This window comes from Felis catus, chromosome F1 (assembly GCF_018350175.1).
Source record: "Felis catus isolate Fca126 chromosome F1, F.catus_Fca126_mat1.0, whole genome shotgun sequence".
In the NCBI taxonomy this organism is placed as follows: Eukaryota; Metazoa; Chordata; class Mammalia; order Carnivora; family Felidae; genus Felis; species Felis catus.
The window spans coordinates 35,986,861-36,008,738 of record NC_058384.1 but is presented as its reverse complement, the minus strand read 5'-3'; the positions used below and the strand labels follow the sequence as shown (position 1 = coordinate 36,008,738).

The 21,878-nt window shown below is 34.8% G+C and overlaps 1 protein-coding gene across 3 annotated transcripts in view; it reads left to right on the top strand.

Annotated features, from left to right (window-relative positions):
• The first annotated feature begins 1,557 nt into the window (after positions 1–1,557).
• F13B (coagulation factor XIII B chain) overlaps positions 1,558–21,878 on the top strand; it is a 33,151-nt gene continuing 12,830 nt past the window's right edge. Inside the window, exons 1-8 of one of the 3 annotated variants that reach the window (XM_019821927.3) lie at positions 1,558–1,848; positions 5,373–5,573; positions 6,883–7,068; positions 9,131–9,307; positions 9,789–9,965; positions 12,777–12,956; positions 13,045–13,230; positions 14,293–14,475. In XM_019821927.3, the coding sequence (XP_019677486.3) occupies positions 1,785–1,848; positions 5,373–5,573; positions 6,883–7,068; positions 9,131–9,307; positions 9,789–9,965; positions 12,777–12,956; positions 13,045–13,230; positions 14,293–14,475 (1,354 nt within the window). In that variant the 5' untranslated portion in view covers positions 1,558–1,784. The remainder of the gene's footprint in view (positions 1,849–5,372; positions 5,574–6,882; positions 7,069–9,130; positions 9,308–9,788; positions 9,966–12,776; positions 12,957–13,044; positions 13,231–14,292; positions 14,476–21,878) is intronic. The other 2 variants (XM_019821929.3, XM_019821928.3) reach the window with 2 other exon arrangements.

The following is a 21,878-nucleotide window of genomic DNA, read 5'->3' as shown; positions in this document are numbered from 1 at the left end:
TTTTCTGGGTGATGGTGATTGACAGTGGTCTGAGGTATACAGGTGAATGCACTGTTCAAGACCCACAGAGGTTACTTTTAACAGTTGCACATTTCTTTATAAATTTCATATGAAAAGAATAATCTGTAAAAAATACTGAGCTTGAGTTAATGATATATTTGCTTAAGTAGAGGGGCATGCACAGACATCTGCAATTTGCTTTGAAATGAATTAAAAAATGGATGAATAGGTGAATAAATATGTGATTTTGGAAGTGTAATATAATGTTAATGGTAGATCCAGGTGAGAATGTTTGAAAATTTTCAAATTACAAAAAAAAGAAAAAACTTTGAAAATAAGCAGAGGTATATCCCTAAACTAAAAGTCACTCAAAATGCCCATGAACAGTAGAATGGATAGATAATTTGTGGCATATTAACAGAATGGAATACTATACAGAGAAGGAACTATCTACAGCACAAGATGAATCTCATAAGCAAAATATTAAACAAAAGAAGCTAGACATTAAAAAAAAAACACTCCATGATTCCATTTATGTAGTGTAAAACCAGGCAAAACTGATCTACACTGGTAAAAGTCAAAATAGTGTTTCAAATAGTTACAAAAAGAGAGGGAGGGAGGCAAACCATAAGAGACTGTTAAGTACAGAGAACAATCTGAGTGTTGATGGGGGGTGGCAGAGAGGGGAAAAATGGGTGATGGGCATTGAGGAGGGCACTTGTTGGGAGCACTGGGTGTTGTATATAAGCGAAGAACCACGGGTATCTACCCCCAAAACCAAGAGCACGCTTTACGCACTGTATGTTAGCCAATTTGACAATAAATTATATTAAATAAATAAACAATGTGATTTCTTAAAAAAAAAAGTAGTGTTTCACATCAGGGTGGGCATATTTAGTGACTTCTGAGGTGCTGGTATATTCTATTTCTTATTTTGAAATGGGTTCAGTTGGTGAGAATTCATGTTCTGTGCTCTGATGATTTGTGTGCCTTTTCCCTTAATATATTTTAATAAAAAGCTACATAAATTAAAATAATAACAGCTCTTATCTCCCCATCTTACTTTCTTATTTAGGTTAAAACCCATTAAAATGTAAACTCCATGAAGACTATAATTTTAATCTTTTTTTTTTTTTTTTCACTGCTGTATACCCAAGATTAGAACATGACCTGCACATAGTGGTCACACCAAACATTTTTATCAATGAATGATAATATAGCACAGTGCTTATTCCATCACCTGCCACAGAATACAAACACTCTAGACATTAGATCTTACTATAATATTATGATATCATTGCTTGACACAATTAAGGTCTTTTTTCTCTTCCAGCAGTGCAACCTAGACAGCACTGTATTTTTACATCAGGTATCCATTATCTCATGTTTCTAAGTTCATCTCTCCTTTTGATCAATGGTGGTAGAGAAATCAATGGCCACAGGTGAACTTTAGTCCATGGACTTACAATAGGGAATTGAAGTTGAAAATTTACCCTGTTTTTTATGCAGTCTGAGTTAATTATTTATGCTGCCGCTCCTGTTGCCCTTATAGGTGATCATGCCCTTATTGGACTCTGGCACCCAAAATTCTGTCAATTAACATAGTTGTGTTATTTTAACATTATTCCAAAAATGGTTTAAATGAAAGATATGTCTTGTCACAAAGAGACTTAGACAGATGTTGTAAATAATTAACTTTTTCTTCCGGCAAAGTATTGTGTACTTAATGAGGAGTCCCTAGTGCTTTACAATTGTTACAATCTTTCTGGGGCACACCGCTGAAGATGAGGTCGAAAGACTTGGCTTTTATCATCGTATTAATCATCTCAGGAGAACTCTATGCAGAAGGTAAATTGAATTTTTAATACTCTTTATTCCCTAAAAACCATAAAGGGAAATTCTAACATCCATTTAACTTGAACTTTTAATATAGTCTTTCATTTTTGTGTATCAACTTTATAAAAGCACAGTTCTTATAAACAGAATTTGTTATAGTTAGGCAGATTTATTTTTCCTTTGGGCATAACTAGTAAGTATTTTTGTAGTATTTAGTATTTTGTAGTCTTTAGAAAAACAAAACAAGACAAAACAAAATCCTGCTTTGTATCTCTAGATTTTAGGGCATAGGAGATTAGGATCTAAATACCTCAAAGGGTTTTCAGGCTAACAGTACCACCATTTAGAAGTCGTATGTTAATCTTAGTTCTGACTTCATAATGGAATTGATTCATAACACTGCAAAGCTTGTACAAATTTAATTCTCTGTTCATAAAGTGAGATGTTAGTGTGGGAAACCTGAAAAGAAAAAATAGCCATAAATCATCAAGATTTTTGACTCTTCACCCTTTGATTTTTACCCTAATTTATTTATTGGCTTCAATCTTTAAGTTGTGATCAGGAGGACCATGTAATTGATTACACAGACAAGGATACTTTTGAGAGTGAGAGGGAACTCTATTAATAATTATGTGGGACAACGGTTGCAAATCAAGAGTGTCCAGACAAACCAATATCTGTTGACTCCCTGACTCAGAAATCTTCATCGCCAGACTTTCCAGCGTGTGAATTAGCGAATGTGAGGTAGGCACTGTACAAGTGCGGATTATTTAGAAATAATTAAGCTGTAGGGATAAGAAACCAGACAGGTCATTAGGTGTCAGCAGAGTGAATATACAAAATGGGAAACCACAGCAATAAGGCTTTTCTAAAATAAACACCTTAGGGAATTTGTTGAAATAAAATATCCTATAGATTATAATTGCCTTTTAGGTGAAGAGTTTACTACAAATTGTGTACCCCAAAAAAGTCTGCTATTAAAACAGCAAAAGTGGAATAAATAGAATTCATCTTATTTGATACATTTAATTCTACAATAAAATTATTTTTTAGGAATAGTTTCCTTTGGTTTTATTTTCCTGTCTAAATAGAGAAAAACCAGCTGATACAGTTCTCTATTATCTATATCATGAAGACATTGCATTTTCTAGATAATTTCCTAATTTTTACATGGTCATAATCTTCTTTCTCCCAAGCAAACAGAAAAATAACCTGCCTGAAGACAGGGACCACAGTCTCATGGTCACCCCCACTGGAAACCTAACAGGCAATAACTGATTTCATAGCATGCCATCATCATTGGCCTATGAAAGGTGCCACTTTTGCTCTATTTATGTATTTCTTCCCTTTATCCCTGATCCCAAACTCCATTTCCCCTAGCATCAAACTGAGCCACTATAATGTGTTTGATATATTCTTAAATATGTAACCATCTTTCTGAACTATGTCTGCTTTTGTGTATGTGCTTGACATTCACATAAAAGCTTGCCATAGATTTTCTCTCCTTACTGGTTTGTTTTACTTGCTATCATTTAAACATATTTCCATGTTGCTAAAATCTATTTTGTTGCTACTGCTACATAGTGTTTCATAAATTTTACTTATCCATCTTCCTAGTGATGGACACATAGTTACCTCTAATTTGCTTCTAACTACAAATAACTCTGAAATGAATGCTGTCCATATAATCACCCTATTTCTTTGTTATAATTTCTCTGGCATATATATATATTCACATGTGTGTTAATAATATTATATTGTATATTTTAAAGTTGCTAAGAGAGTAGATCTTAAAAGTGCTCATCACAAGGGAAAGAATTTGTACCTGTGTGGTGATGGATGTTAACTATATTTATTGTGAGATCATTTTGCAATATATACAAATATATATGTGTAATCATTATACTGTATGCCAAAAACTAATATGTTGTATATCAATTATACCTCGATAAAAATATTATGTAAGTACATATAATATTTACTTATGTGTGACAGGCATCTGTCACTCAATAATATGTTTGTGAGAGTCACCATTCAGAATTCACCACTTGTATTGCTATGTACAATTTCATTGAATGCATAGTCTAAAATATGTTTAACTTTTCCACCATGAATGGGCATTTGGATTGTTTCTAGTTTGGGACTACACCAATAATGCTGCTACGAACATTCTCTAAAATGTCTTTGGGTGCACAGATACTTTTTTTCTTTCTTCTTTCATGTTGTTGATGTGGTGTATTACATTGATGGATTTTTGTATGTTGAACGATCCTTGCATTCCAGGAATAAAGCCCACATGCTCATTGGTCCTTTTAATACGCTGCTGAATTCTCTTTGCTGCTATTTTGTTGAGAATGTTTGCATCAATGTTCATAAGGGATGAATGCTTTTTAAATATGGTATGTGCATATTTTGCTTTAATATCGCCGAAGATAGTTGAGTACTTTTTACTAGGTCTGTGACCATTTACATATCCTGTTTTGTAAATCTCTTGCTCAAGTCTTTTATTTATTTTTAATGGGTTGTCTTTTTCTTTCTAAACAAAAAAAAAAAGCCATTCATTTAAAAATTCTGTACGTTTGCAAATCCTAAGCAGAACTTCACCTGTTCTAGAACTCTGCTATCCAGTATAGTGACTACTAGCCACATACAGCTATTGAAATGTGGTGAGTCCACACTGGGATGTGCTGTAAGTGTAAATACGCACTGGAGTTCAGACTTAGTAAGAACAAAATAATGAAAAATAATTTTAATATTTGAAGGGGTCAAATAATACCTATTATTTTTTTTTTAATTTTTTTTTCATCGTTTATTTTTGGGACAGAGAGAGACAGAGCACGAACGGGGGAGGGCCAGAGAGAGAGGGAGACACAGAATCGGAAACAGGCTCCAGGCTCTGAGCCATCAGCCCAGAGCCTGACGCGGGGCTCGAACTCACGGACCGCGAGATCGTGACCTGGCTGAAGTCGGACGCTTAACCGACTGCGCCACCCAGGCGCCCCAATACCTATTATTAAAATTAACTTCAATTGTTCCATTTATTAACGTGACTACCAGAGATTTTGAAATTACATATGTGGCTTGCATTATATTTCTGTTAGTGAGTGTTGTTTTACAAAGTTAGGGAAAGCTTCCCTGAGGAAGTGGCCTGACCAATTTTCTTCTTACTGTTGGGTGTTGGGATTACAAGCAGATTAATTCTGATTGAAAAAATTGTCACACAAGTGCCTTAAAATTTTAGTTAATAAAAAGAAGTACTAGTTAAAGTGGCTGCAAACATTTCGAATTTAGAAATGTTGGGGTGCCTGGGTGGCTCCATCAGTCAAGCGTCTGACTCTTGATTTCGGCTCAGGTCATGATCTCAGGGTTGTGGGATGGAGCCCCGCACCTGAACGTGGAGCCTGCCTAGGATTCTCTCCCTCTGTCCCTCCCCTCCTCCTCCTCAAAAAAAAAAAAAAAAGTATTGCCATTTGGTCACACATTTCATGGTTTTAGGTATGTTTTTCAGTTTTCATCTTGATATTTACTCATTTCAGAGAAACCCTGTGGCTTTCCTAGTGTGGAAAATGGAAGGATTGCCCAATATTACTATCCTTTTAAAAGCTATTACTTTCCAATGAGAATAAATGAAAAATTGTCATTTTCCTGCTTGGCTGGTTATTCAACGGCAACTGGAAAACAAGAGGAGCGAATCACATGCACCCAAGAGGGCTGGTCTCCAGAACCACGATGCTTCAGTGAGTTGGTGGCCTGTGTCCACAAAATACGTATAATATGCGAAGAGAGCAGTCTGTAAGGGTCCAATAAAACCTGGCTGGTGGTGAAAAGTTTTGGAAGATTAAGAACAAAATTACTGGTCCAGGGTCTCTGTTACAAAATGAAGGCATATTCTGAAATTCTATAAATAATGTTTCTTATTAAAATGCTATTGTCTTTATTTTCAGTAATACCCTGTGAAAAGAATAAAAACGTTTATTGAAATTGGTGTTATCATACTGCCAGAAACAGAGATACAAATAAGTTACTTTAAGGAGTGAGGAACTTATACAGATAATGTGCATAGGAAGCCAGAAAAAAATGCTTGTCCCTGGCCATAGGAAGAAGAGTAAGATTGTTACTGTAGTGTTTTATCCTTTGAAAGACTCATCTCTCCTTTGTGCGCCAACTTCTTCTCCCATAATATCCATTAAAAAATGTGTTTTCTGAATTTTGAGTTCAAATTTAGGAAAAATAAATCTGATGGGTCTGTCTCATTATTTAATGCCAGGCTACCCTATAGTCAAACTATTAATTAGCTTCCATCAGAACAGGTGACCTCTCTCAAACAAAGAATTCTCTAAGCTCTGTTTTGCAGAGTAGAGGTTTTAGATGAATCTCTTTTATTTAGAAAGTCGGTATGTGCTTTTGTTACACAGTGTTAAAAATTGTCAAACACAGTGGACTTAAAAATATTAGGAAGTAAATTCAAATGAAATTGCTTCTACTTGCCATTAATGACAATTAGTTAGTGGAAGAGCGCTGTTAAATTTTCTAAAAGTAGATGTGATAGGTGTAGGTGTCACTATAAAAACTGAAGTTAATAAATACAACGAATGTCAGTATGAAGTTGAATCGATTTTTGAAGTTTGTTACAGAACATGCAGGATATTTCCAAAATTAAGGAATTTGGGAGTGAAATTTGTTCTTCATTCTTTAAATTCCAAGAATAATAGGGGCACCTGAGTGGCTCAGTTGGTTAAGCATCTGACTTCAGCTGAGGTCATGATCTCACTCTTCGTGAGTTTGAGCCTTGTGTCGGGCTCTGTGCTGACAGCTCAGAGCCTGGAGCCTGCTTTGGATTCTGTGTCTCCCTCTCTCTCTGCCCCTCCCGTGCTCACACTCTTTCTGTCTGTCTCCCTCTAAAAAATACATAAACATTAAAATAATAATAATAATAATAATAAATAAATTCCAAGAATAATATTAAACTTTTGCCTTATTTTTACAACTGAGTAAAAGACAAACTTAAGTTCACCAAGTTAAACGAAGAATTTTTTTTTCCCATAGAAAAATGCACTAAGCCCGAGCTGACAAATGGTTACATCTCTGATGTAAAATTATGGTACAAAATTCAAGAGAACATGCGTTATAGTTGTAATTCAGGATATAAAACTACTGGAGGGAAGGATGAAGAAGTGGTTCAATGTCTTGCTGATGGATGGTCTTCTCAACCTACCTGCAGGAAGGAACATGGTATGTGTTTAAGAACCATTTCCTAAAACCGAAGAAAAGGGACAGTGAGGCTAGTACTTTCTTATATTGATAGGCATTTTTATTTAATAGAATTTATTTTTCATCATGTCTGCAAATGCAAGAAGTTGGTATTATATTGTTTTTCTTAAGTGCTAGGTGTTTCCCTAACCCAGGGGTTCTCAACTCCTAAAACACACCTACTCCAGTAGCTCCTACTTATTTGTTTTGATATTAATAGACTTTTATTTTTAGAGCAGTTTTAGATTTGCAGAAATATTGATCAGCTAGTACAGAGAGTTCCCATATACCCCTTCCTGCCCTTGGCCACATACAGTTTCCCCTATTATTAACATCTTGCATTGAGTGAGGCGTGTCTGTTGCAATCGATGAGCCAATGTATAACCAAATTCATACTTTACATTAGGGTTCATTCTTCGTGTTACACATGCTATGGGTTTTGTCCAGTGTCTAGGGATACGTATCCACCAGTAAGGTGTCATGAAGAATAGTTTCAGTGCCTAAGAGCCCCCTGTTTTCCACCTATTCATCCATTTTTTCTTCCCTCAAACCGTTGGCAGACCTCATCTTGTTTTTTAGTTGTGGCAAAATACGCATCACATGAACTTTACAATTTCAACTGTTTTTAAGTGTACAATTCAGTAGCATTATGTACATTCACAATGTTGTCATCACCATCACCGCTGTTTCCAAAACTTTTTCATCAAGCCGAAGAGAAACTCTCTACCTTTAATAATCCCCTACACCCCCCCACCATACCCCAGTACCTGGTAACTTTTATTTTCTGTCTCTATCTATTTCCTTATTTTAGAAATTTTGTATAAGAGGAGGCATGCAATACTGTTCTTTTGTGTCTGGCTTATTTCACTTAGCACAATGTATTCAAGGTTCATTTATGTTTTAGCATGTATCAGAGTTAATTTCTTTTTACGATGGAATAATATTCTGTTATACATATATGTATATATGTATATATATATAACATTCTAATATTATATATATATAACATTCTAATATATATATACATATATATACATATATATATATATATGTATATATATAGCATTTTGTTTGTCCATTTATCCACTGATGGACACAGGGATTGGTGACAATTCCTCTAAAAGTTAAACATAGAATTATCATACGATCCAGTAATTCCACTTCTAGGTATATACCCAAAGGAATTGAAAGCAGGAACTCAGACAGTCTACACCAATGTTCGTTCCCAGCAGCAGTTTTTCACAACAGCCAAAAGGTGGAAGCAGTTCCTACTTTATACTAATAAAGAAAAGAATGAAATGGAATAAAGTTAAAAAACCTTAAACCTGTTCCTTGCAACATATGTAAATTACTATTTCCTTTATTAAAGAAGAATTCAAGATAATGCCCATGATTTTTATTGGCAGACCTATATCGGATACACTTAAAATAATCCAGTAACTTGAATAGACATACTTTGTTAACGTGTTGTCAGTTGCTTAAACTGTACAAATCCTCAGATGGCACATAATCAAAAAATTGTTACTGAACAAGCCTTTAGTTGAATTGTGGCCTTTTTTCAACTACACTAGAGTAGAATTTTAAGAATAGAGGGGATGCCTGGGTGGCTCAGTTGGTTAAGCAACCAGCTCTTGGTTTTGGCTCAGGTCATGATCTCATGGTTGGTGAGATTGAGCCCCGCATCAGGCTCTGTGCTGATGGCACAGAATGTGCTTAGGATTCTCTCTGTGTCTCTCTCTCTGTCTCTGTCTCTCTGCCCCTCCTGTGCTTGTGCAGATCCGTCTCTCTCTCTCAAAATAATTTTTTTTTTTTTTAGAAAAAAGAGTATAAGACTGGTGCATTAACACACAAGGTGTATTAAAAAAAAAAAAGGGAATAGAGAGACAAAGGCAAACTTGCTGTTTTTCAATTTTGCCAAAGATGATTCCACCAAATATGCTCAAGATTTTGTGAAAATACATTTTGAGATTTCTTTTTAATATTATTGTTCTAATGATAAAATTGATAAAATAAATAAGGTTGTTTGTTTTTTTTTTTTTTTTAGAAACATGTTTGGTCCCTGAATTACATCATGGAAAATATTCCACAACGCAGAAAACATTCCAGGTGAAGGACAGAGTACAATACGAATGCACTGCGGGCTACTATACAGCTGGAGGAAGGAAGGCAGAGGAGGTAGAATGTCGCACATATGGATGGTCTCTCACACCAAGATGTACCAGTACGTTCTCATTTTAAAGATGATCTGGTCTCATTTAAATACTTTCTCTTATATGGAAATGTATATAAATTGTCACCCTAATTATGTTTCATTTTTCATACTTTTTTTTTGCTTCTGGTTTTAATTATGTCGATCATAGGCTTTGATCAGTTAAAGCTCTCAGGGGTTTCATACGTAGCTCCCTCGCTGAGGTCTGTTGAAAGTCAAGCCTCCACACAGGAAAAAAAAAATAATTAAAAAAAAAATTAAAAAATAAATATAAAGCTCTCAAATAGCAGAATTTCTTTTAGCTCAGATAATTAAATTAACATAAGCCTAATGATATTTCATAAATATAGGAATTGACAAGCTGTTATATGTATTTCAAAATATGGCAAATTTACTAATTTCTATTCCAGATATTACATATAAATAGATGAATTTTGTTCAACAGAAAAAATGACACTTTCTTTTGTATTTTATGTCGTTCTTTCATTTTTAGAATTAAAGTGCTCTTCTTTAAGATTAATAGAAAATGGTTATTTTCATCCTATAAAGCAAACTTATGAAGAAGGAGATGTAGTTCAGTTTTTCTGTCATGAAAATTATTATCTAAGTGGATCTGATTTAATTCAGTGCTATAACTTTGGTTGGTATCCAGAATCTCCTGTATGTGAAGGTAATTTTAAAAATTTCACACTCATACAAATAAAATATCATGTCTTAATCAGCTTTAATTTTTATGAAAAAAAAATGTTTCTGATGATATCTAATCCTTGTCCTGAGTGCTACCTTTTAAGATAAATATGGTCTTTTAAATCAGTGCTATTTTCACCAATATTTAATACATTTAAATTTGAAGAAATCTTAAATTTTGCATTAGTTTGTAGAGTGTTTATAACTTTTAAACTCTCTTATTATAAATTTAAATCTCTTATAACAATGAATAAATTTTCTTTTTGAGAATTACTAGATTCAATTATTCCAAGCTGGCAGCTTTGTGAGGGTTTCTTTCTTATCTGGCTACATATTTCCTGATATGAAAATACAGTCTTCAGAATACTGGGGGTAAAGAATAGAAAAATCAACAGAATATTAACCAGAGTAAAAATGAAAAATATGATCTTCTAGTAAGAGCTATTGTAAAATGTAATCCATGGGGTAAATTTCTATCACTGGACATGTCCAAGAAGATAGTATGACCACCTGTTGGAAGGCCAACAATTCAACAGTCATTTAAATGTACCTACAATGAGATATGAAAGAGATCCTAGCCTAGCAGAGGGAACAGATTTGAAAATTGTTCATTTGAAAATGAACACATTGATGCAATGTGACAAATATAATAAAGTCAGGTATAAAGTATTTGAACAAACATTGAAGATTTTGAGGTATGGGGTGCGATAGCATTTTTGGAGGTGTTGGATAGTACTGGAACTGAAAGGTAAGTAGGAGTTTCAGGATTGGGAGAGATGGGGAGAAGTAAAGGTCTTGATAGCCTCTGTTTTCTCTGTAATATAGAAAATAATGCCATTATTGACAGGCAGGAGGAAGACAGGAAAGTGGAACTTGGAAGAGGGGGTGAAGCTAGAAAGGGTGAAAGAGGGAGATGACCAGAGGTATGAGATGGGACTGCCCAGAAGGATCCTAATTCTTTAAATGCACCAAGTGATAACGTCAATGTTTTTGTTTTTAATTTTCCAGTCCGGCCCAAGAGCCTTGGTCTACAGTAGAGAGGAAGATTGTTAGCAAATTACCCGCCGCATGTTATTTGAGAAATAAATGGCAAACCTACATTATGCCTACCCCCCTCCCCCCATCCAATTTAGTCAGCATGCCAGCATGCCATGTTATTTTCTCTAGTAAATAGTCATTAGATGTTAGGTAGGCAGTGTAGTTGGCTGAATAATAATAAATTATATCCTAATCTCTGGAGCCAGTGAATGTTACCTCATTTATAAAAAGGGACTTTGCACATGTGATAAAATTAAGGATCTTGAGGTAGGAATAATTTCTGGGATTACCCATGTGGGCCCTAAATGTAATCCCAAGAGGGAGGCAGAGGGAAATTTGACTACAGAAGAGGAATAGAGATGTGACAGTGGAAGCAAGAAGTTGGAGTAATAGGAGGAAAGGTCGTGTGCCTAGGAATCAGTGCAGCCTACAGAAGTTTAAAAAGACAAAGAAGCTGATTCTCTCCTAAAGTTTCTAGAAGGAATGCAGCTTTCCTGATGTTTTGATTTTAGACTGGTGAAACTGGTTCTGGGCTTTGCCTTCCAAAACTGTAAAGAATAAACTTGTGCTATTTTAAGCCACTTAAGTGTGATAATTTGTCCCAACAGCAATAGGAAATTAATACAGTCTGCATTTTAGAATAGTTAAGAAGATTTTATTTAATTCATATAGACATGGTACAAGAACAGATCCACCAGTTAATAGTTAATATACTTACTTCAGAAGCTTTAGTTTTGTTTTGTTTTTTGTTGTTTTTTTTTTTATTTTTTTTTTCAACGTTTATTTATTTTTGGGACAGAGAGAGACAGAGCATGAACGAGGGAGGGGCAGAGAGAGAGGGAGACACAGAATCGGAAACAGGCTCCAGGCTCTGAGCCATCAGCCCAGAGCCCGACGCGGGGCTCGAACTCACAGACCGCGAGATTGTGACCTGGCTGAAGTTGGACGCTTAACCGACTGCGCCACCCAGGCGCCCCCAGAAGCTTTAGTTTATCTATATGAGAGAAATAATTGTCCCTGCTTAATAAAGTTACTTTAGGAATAAAGGAGATAATGAATGCTGTTTTAATTTACTTGCTTTTATAGTTTTCTATTGGTGTATAACACCGCTATTACAAATTTAGCAGCTTAAAACAACACATTTGTATTATTTCATAATTTCTGTAGGTCAGGAGTCTGGAAATAGCTTATCTGGATCCTCTGCATCTTTGTCTAACAAAACTGCTATTAAAGTGTCAGCTGGGGCTTCGGTCTCATCTGAGGCTTGACTGGAGAAGAATCTGCTTTCAAACTCATTGTGGTTGTTGACAGCATTGTGTGCTTTTCATACTGCTGAGCTGAGCCTCAATTTCTTCCCAGCTGCCTGCTGGAGTCAGCCTTCTGCTCCTGGCCTTGTTGTCTCCCCATTTGGAAGCTCACAATGTGGGACTGTGCTTTTATCAAAATCAGCAGGGAGAGAGTCTCTCGACAAGAATGGCCTTACAGTATTATGTTGCATATTATACATACATAATCACATACATCCCCTCATCTTTGCCACATTCTATTGGTCAGAAGGAAGTCACAGTTCCTGCTCAGTGGGGAGGCGTATCACACAAGGAAGTGAACAAGAAACACATCAAAAGTGGAGATCAAGGGGGTGACCTAGGGTCTGTCTTCAATACTTCCTATGGTACTTGGCTCAATGAATGTGTTTATTAAATCTACCTATTATTTTTGTAACTATATGACTAAATATGGTGATTTTTTTTATAAGGAAGAAGAAACCGATGTCCTCCACCACCTCTGCCACTAAACTCCAAAATCCAAACACATTCAACAACTTATCGTCATGGAGAAGTAGTCCATGTAGAATGTGAAATTAATTTTGAGATACAGGGATCAGAAGAAATACGTTGTGAAAATGGAAAATGGACAGAACCTCCAAAATGCATTGGTTAGCAACACCTTGAATAAGCTTTCCCTAAAATGAGGTTTGCATGTGTAGCTAAACGGTCTCTTTCCTCTCATTGGTTTCTTTGCAGAACAAAAGGAGAAGATAGCCTGTGAGGACCCACCTTTCATTGAGAATGGCATGGCAAACCCACACTCTACGATTTACTACAATGGGGATACAGTGGCGTATGAATGTAGAACCGGGTATCATTTCCGTGGATCAAAAGAAATAACTTGTAAACGTGGAAACTGGACACGTCCTCCTGAGTGTGTTGGTATGTATGCTATATTTACCATCAACAGCTAAGCCAATTCCGTACAATTTTTCACTCTCCTTATTTAATCCACACACTTATGGCAAGACACTACTGCCTACTACTGCACCTACTCTACTACCGTTTTCGTGTGTGTGCAGCCATCCAGAGAATTTGACCGAGTATAAAGAATTGGGAAACTAAAAAAGATTTTTGAATGTCCATTAGTGCTAAGCACTGTTATCTGACCTATTTTATACCATGATTTCTGAGCTTTATATGAAATTACATAAGTGACAGTGTGCTTCATTAGAGAAGTAAATAAGGGCATGTTGGATTGGGTGACTGGCCATGATCATGATCTACTTCCTTTCCCTTTATGTCCTGCAAAGTTATATTAGAGCACTCTGTTACTGACTTTGAGTCAGTCCTTCTGATATTACTTATGCATCTGGCCAGTCTGAGCCCTACATCCTTCTGAGACATGTCTCTGGTCTTTTGCTGATACGCACAAGCAAGCTATACTGCCACTCCTAGGTGCTATCCTTCCTGTCATCCTTCTCATTTCTCGAGCTCTCCTAGAAAGATCTCCACAAACATGTTTATTTAAGATATTTATTGCATAAGAGAAAAGCTATGAAGGATGCTAAAGAAATCAGCAGATAAGAAAAAAAACTAAAGGGAGAGAAAAAGTAGAAAATCTCATTCACGGATTGACTGAGATCTGAGATGAAGGGAATGAGAATTAAAAAAATAAACGATAAAAAAAACTGACGATAATATTTGGGTTATTGTTTACCTTTCCATACATTTTAAGAATATCTCTATTATGATTCATCCATAAGCAAAAAAAGTGACAAATATGCATATGTGTTCTTAGGTGAAACATTTGCTGTTTATTCTTACATAGTAAATTTTTAAAATATTTGAGTTGAATAGCATTTTTCTCATTTCTGGAGAATTTAGAAATCAATTGTCCTGAATCATTGTCCTAAATATTGAAGAACTAGAGTATGGGTAACTTTATGATATCATTATGTTGTTATAAGTTCATATTAATTTTAAAATAACCACTTTCCTTAGAAAATAATGAGAATTGTAAGCCTCCACCTGCTGTAATAAATGGGGCTGTTGTTGATGGACTACTAGCAAGCTACACAACAGGATCCTCTGTGGAATATAGATGCAATGAATACTACTTATTGAGTGGGGCAAAAATATCTCGTTGTGAACAAGGAAGATGGTCACCCCCACCCGTTTGCTTAGGTAAGATAGAGAACACATTGTGGTTTTTTTTTAAATAAAGAGATGTAATTGACATATAACATTGTGTAAATTTAAGGTGTACAATGCAGTGAGTTGATACACATATGTATTTTGAAATGTTTACCACAATAAGGTTAGTTAACATTTCCTTCACCTCACATAATCACCATTTTTTTGTCGTTCTTGTCCTTATGAAGATCTACTCTCCTGGCAACATTCCAGTATCAAAACAATACTATTAACTATAGTCATCATTATGTACATTAGATCCCTGGAACTTACTCCGTTTATAACAGAACACGTTGAATTTCTTTTATGATTATGTCTATTTTTACGTGATTTTTACACGTTTTATGGCATGGAAAAGATGAATTTTGTATAAACTTTTTCCCAAATGTTCTCTTTCCCTTCTCTCTCTCTTTTTTTAGGAGGTTTTTATTTTATTTTTTTAAATATGACTTATTGTCAAACTGGCTTCCATACAACACCCAGTGCTGATCCCAATATCCCTTCGCTTTTCTGTAAACAGAAAATCTAATATCACAGGGTCTAAAACTCCACTACTTATTACCTATTACTTTTTAAAAATTGTGGCAAAATATGTACAATAAAACTTTACCATCTTAGGCATTTGTAAATGTGCATTTCAGTGGCATTAAATATATTCACATTTTTGTGACTGGTTACATTTCGTGTCATCTTTCTCTGAACTGAAATTAAGGATCATCAGCATCTCTCCTATATTGTCCCCAGAATGTCATTTGGAGAGGATAATCAATCCAGTTCCTTCCTTGCTAGAGCATATTGTTAATAGCTTTCTTGGCTATCAATTCCTCACTTGAATGATCACCTTTCTTTTATTTTGCTGAGCAAATACAGACATGCTTGAATTACTTTAAATATATTTTGCATTAAGACATGGTATATAGTTAACAATGTGTCAAGTGGAGAATTAAGGCAGCTATCTAAATAATTATCTAAATTGAGATAACTTTCAGAAAATAATATTCACCTTTCATTTCAAGCCTATATATTTGCCTCATTTTTGACATTGCTAGTCAAAATTATATTTAAAGGAGTGTAATTGGTCACTACAGTTGCAATGAACTTCTTACATTGTGACTTCTACAAATAGGTAATGGTATCATAAACTTTCTATAAGTTAAAATAAAATAGTAATTTAATTAAAAATATTAGCCTTTCAAACTATAAATGTAAATCATTGTTATTTACTAAAAAAATAAGTATATAGAAGCAACTAGAAGAAAACAGAAAATATCAGTAACTTAGGAGGAAACAAAAGCTGTTAATTACTTAGATAATGGTTTTCTAAACCTTTTCATACACACACACACACACACACACACACACACACACACGCAACGCATATTTATAAAAAATATATGCTATCACGAGAGGCTATGTAACTTGTTTTTTCTCCACAAACTATGTTATGAATGTGGTTTGATATATTTGTACAATATACATTTTAATTGATGCATAGTATTCTATAATGCAGATATGCCATAATTAAATTAATCACTTTTAATGGAAGTTTAGTGTGGTTTCAACATTTTTATATTCCAAAGAGTACATTTTTTTGTACTAAATGCACGCTTAAAAAACACTTTAGTTTTTGATTTTTAGAATTAAGTATGTTTCATTCACATGTCTTATTTTGTTTTAGCTTTTTTTTTCAGATTTTCTGAAGGAGAACTTTGGATGAAAGAAATTTGGAATTTTAATTATTTTTCTGTAAATTGTCAAATTGTCCTTGAGAAAGTTAATCTGATTTATGACCCTACCATCAGTGAATCAAAGTAGCACTTTTCTTACACTTTAATCTTCACAAATTGTTAATCCAACAATTAAAATTATTTTAATTTGGTTTATTTAAGTATTAATAAATTGAGTTTATTTATTTGATTTGGTTATTTAAGTATTACTCAATTGAGCATTTGTCAATTTTCTAGTGGCTGGCCACAGGTTGTTTTTTTTTTTTTTTCCAATGACCTTGATTTTTTTATACTTGTAATAAAAGTTTTATTAGTATAAATTATATTATTCACTTGACAATGATGCAAGATATAACAATGTATATTGCAACCATTTTTATTTTCTTTTTCTTTATACTGTTTTCATATATAGAAGTTTAAATTTTAAATCGTAAGCTCTTTCCACATCTCCTTTGTGGTTTCTCTATTCCAAATCATTCTTAAGCTACTGTTCTCATGCAAATTCAGATATGTCTACCTATGGCTTTTCTTTTTTATAATTTTTTAAATGTTTTAAATGTTTTTTATTTATTTTTGAGAGAGAGAGACAGAGCATGAGTGGGGTGGTGGGGAGGGGGAGACACAGAATCCAAAGCAGGCTCCAGGCTCCGAGCTGTCAGCACAGAGCCTGATGCGGGGCTTGAACCCATGAACCAGGAGATCATGACCTGAGCCGAAGCTGTACGCTTAACCGACTGAGCCACCCAGGCACGCCTACCTGTAGCTTTCCTATTGCTTTCCTATTTTTATAAAAGTTTTTGATATTAAGGCTTTGATGATGTGATTGATAATGCATTGAATGGAAGTACAGTCATCTCTGAGGATGGAGACTAAATGGAAATAGCAATGGAAAAGCTAGTAATGAAACAACCTCATAAGGAATAACAAGGTTTAAGGAAATCTGTCATTCTGTCTGGAACAGTCGTCTCGAGACACATAGACTTGGTGCTCATAAGTCAAAGCAGATACGGAATGAAGACCATTTATTGTCATCAGGGCAAGAGGGCAGAGTTCTGTACATCTTATTTGTCCTCAGAAACTGCAAGTACTCTCACTACAAATGGGGAAAATGGTGTAAGGAGCAGAATCTTCCATCTGTGAATTATTGTTCCAGTCATTATGAACCTCTTCAACCTCCCACCGATCTTCCCTGTCTCCTACTCCAGCCACTCTGGTCTCCTTGCTCTTCCTCACACAAGACAAGTGTGCTCTTACCTCAGGGCTGTTTCCTCTTTCTGGAACGCCCTTCCCTCAGAAAAAGCCATGGTTCACTCCTTGACCTTCTTCAAGTCTGTGCCGATACTACTTCTTACTTAGGCTTATCACAACCGTTTGACTTAAAAATTACTTCCCTTACCCCATCCCTCTGATAGCCCCTCCTCTCCCTCCACTACTTATTCCCCATCGAATTTATTATATGTGGTTTTAAGATGGCCACAAATTATAAAACCCATTTTTTTATTTTAATTACTGCTAGTTCATTTGTGTTTCTCCCATTTAGAAGATAAGGTCCATGAGGGTGGAGATCTTTGTTTTGTTCTTTGATATATCTCAAGTGGTAGGTGTGCCACAAATATTATACAGTAAATATGTTTGCTATGTCATGATTTTTATTTACAGGGAGGAAATCATGCTTAACCTAAGTGATTTATATATATATATATATTTTTTTTTCTTTTTACTGAAGTATAGTTGGCACAAAATGTTACATTATTTGAGGGATACAACATGGTGATTCCACAAGTCTATAAGTTATGTTACACTCACCACCAATGTAGCCAATATCAGTCACCTTACAACACTATTACAATACCATTGACTACATTCCCTCTGCTGTACTTTTTATCTTCATGATTTATTAATTCCATAATGGAAGACTGTATCTCCCACAATGTGTGAAGGGTCACACATTTTGCCAGTCCCCATACCCCACTCCTTTCTGTCAGCCATCAATTTGTTTTCTGTATATATGGCTCTGTTGCTGCTTTTTGTTTGTTTATGCATTTGCTTTACGTTTTAGATTCCATATATAAGTAAATCATATGGTATTTGTCTTTCTCTGACTTATTTCACTTAGCTAAATACCCTGTAGGTCCATCCATATTGTTGCAAATGGCATGATTTCATCCTTTTATTTTTAAAAAAAATTTTTAAACATTTATTTATTATTGAGAGACACAGAGCATGAGCATGGGAGGGGCAGAGAGAGAGGAAGACACAGAATCTGAAGCAGGCTCCAGGCTCTGAGGTTTTAGCACAGAGCCTGACATGGGGCTCAAGAGACCATGACCTGAGCTGAAGTTGGACACTCAACCGACTGAGCCACTCAGGTGCCCCATGATTTCATCCTTTTTATGGCTGAGTAATATTCCATTATATGGACACTTGTGTTGCTTCCATATCTTATTTATTGTCTATAATGCAGCAATAAACATAGGGGTACATATATCTTTTTGGGTTTGTGTTTTCATTTTCTTTGGGTAAATATGCAGAAGTGGAATTATGGGATCATATAGTATTTTTATTTTTAATTTTTTGAGGAACCTCCACAATGTTCACCACAGTGGCTATACAAATGTACATTCAATCAAGAGGGCACGAGGTGATTTTTTTTTCCCCTTCTACATCCTCACCAACATTTGTTACCTCTCTTTTTGATTCTAGCCATTCTGACAAGTGTGAGGTGATATCGTGTGTTTTTTTATTTAAAAAAATTTTTTTTAACATTTATTTATTTTTGATAGAGAGAGACAGAGCACAAATGGGGGAGGGGCAGAGAGAGAGGGAGACACAGAATCCAAAGCAGGCTCCAGGCTCTGAGCTGTCAGCACAGAGCCCCATTTGGGGCTCAAACTCACAAACCATGAGATTGTGACCTGAGCCGAAGTCAGATGCTTAACCGACTGAGCCACCCAGGGTCCCCTATCTCATTGTGGTTTTGATTTGCATTTCCCTGATGATGAGTGATGTTGAGCATCTTTTTATGTGTCTGTTGACAATTTATATGTCTTCTTTGGAAAAATATCTATTCAAGTTCTCTACCCATTTTTTAATTGGATTATTTGTTTTGTGTGTGTGTGTGTGTGTGTGTGTGTGTGTGTGTGTGTCTGTGTCTGTGTGTGTTGAGTTGTATAACTTATTCATATATTTTGGATATTAACCCATTATCATATATATCCTTTGCAAATATCTTCCCCAATTCAGTGAGTTGCCTTTTTGTGTTGTTTATGGTTTCCGTTGCTGCACAAAACTTTTTATTTTGATGTAATCCCCATAGTTTATTTTCACTTTTGTATCCCTTGCCTCAGGAGACATATTTAGAAAAATGTTACTAAGGCCAGAGTCAAGAGGATTACTGCCTATGTTTTCTTCTAGGAGCTGTAAGGTTTCAGGTCTCACATTTAGATCTTTCATCCATTTTGAGTTAATTTTTGTATGTGGTATAAGAAAGTGGTCCAGTTTCATTCTTTTGCATGTAGCTGTCCAGTTTTCCCAGCACCACTTATTGAAAAGACTTTTTCCCATTGTAATATTCTTGCCTCCTTTGCCATAGATTAATTGACCATATGAGCATTTCTGCACTCTCTATTCTGTTCCACAGACCTATGTGTCTATTTTTGTCCCATGCCATGCTGTTTTGATTACTTCAGCTTTGTAGTATATCTTGAAATCTGGGATTGTGATCCCACCAATTTGGTTCTTCTTTCTCAAGATTGCTTTTTCTTTTGTGGTTCCATACAAATTTAAGGATTATTTGTTCTGGTTCTCTGGAAAATGCTATTGGTATTTTGATAGTAATTGCGTTGAATCTATAAATTGCTTTGGTTGGTATGGACATTTTAACAATATTAATTCTTCCAACCCATGAGCATGGAATGTCTTTCCATTTCTTTGTAATCTTCAATTTCTTTCATTAGGGTTTTATAGTTTTCAGAGTAAAGGTTTAATCTCCTTGGTTAAGTATATTCCTAGGTATTTTGTTCTTTTGGACATATTTATAAATAAAGTTAAAATTATTTTCTTAGTTTCTCTTTTTGCTGCTTTGTTATTAGTGTGTACAAATGCGTTTGAATTCTGTGTATTAATTTTGTATTCTACAATTTTACTGAATTCATTTTTTTATTTTAAATAGTTTTTTGGTGGGGTCTTTAGGGTTTTTTGTGTATAGTATTATGTCATCTGCAAATAGTTACAGTTTAACTTTTTCCTTATCCATTTGGATGCCTTTTATTTCCTTTTTGTATCCAATTGCTGTGGCCAGAGTGTTCAAGTGGTATGTTGAATAAAAGTGGCAAGAGTGGGCATCGTTGTCTTCTCGTTCTTGGTCTGAGAGGAAAAACTCTGTTTTTCACCATTGAGTATGATGTTAACTGTGGGTTGACATTTGTCATATGCTTTTTCTTCATCTATTGAGATGATGATATGGTTTTTATTCTTTGTTTTCTTGATGTGGTGGACCATATTGATTGATTTATGAATATTGAACCATCCTTGCATCTCCAGAATAAATTCTGCTTGATCATGGTGAATGATTCTTTTAATGTATTGTTGAATGCAGTTTGTTAATAATTTGTTGAGGATTTTTTCATCCATGTTCATCAGGGATATTAGCCTGTAGTTCTCTTTTTTTTGTAGCGTCTGTCTGGTTCAGGTATCATGGTGATGCTGGCCTAATTGAATGTATTTGGAAGCTTTCCTTCTTCTCTTATGTTTTGGAATAGCTGAGGAAAATAAGTTTTAACTCCTCTTTAAATGTTCAATAGAATTCACCTGTGAAGCCATCTGGTCCTGGACTTTTGTTTTTTGGGGATTTTTAAAATTACCAATTCAATTTTGTTACTATTAATTGGTCTCAGATTTTCTATTTCTTCTGGATTCGGTTTTAGATTATGTTTCTAGAAATTTATATATTTCTTCTAGATTGTCCAATTTTCTGGCATATAATTTTTTGTAGTATTCTTTTATAATCATTTGCATTTCTGTGGTGTAAGTTTTTACTTCTCTTTTGTTTCTAATTTTATTTATTTTTGTTGTCTCTTTTTTTCTTGAGAGTCTGGCTAAAGACTAATCAATTTGGTTTATCTTTTCAAAGAAACAGCCCCTAGTTTCACTGATCTTTTCTATTTTTTTTTTTTTTTAGTCTCTGTATTATTTATTTCTGCTGTCTTTATTATTTCCTTCTTTCTACTAACTTTGGGCTCTTTTTTTTGGTTCCTTTGGATGTAAGGTTATACTGTTTATTCGATTTTTTTGTTTCTTGAGGTAAACCTCTATTGCTATAAATTTCCCTCTTAGAACTGTTTTGCTGCATCCCAAATATTTTGGATCACTGTGGTTTTGTTTTCATTTATATCCATGTTTAAAAAAATTTTCTTCTTTAATTTCTTCATTGATCCATTGGATGTGTAGTAGCATGTTGTTTAGCCTCCACCTGTTTGTGGGTTTTTTCCCCATTTTTTTCTTTGTTATTGACATCTAGTTTCTTACTGTTGTTGTAAGAAAAGATGTGTGATATAATTTTAATGTTTTTTAATTTATTGATACTGTTTTGTGGCTTAACATGTGATCTATCCTGGGAACGTTCCATGTGCACTTGAAAAGAATGTGTATTGTGTTGTTTCTGGATGA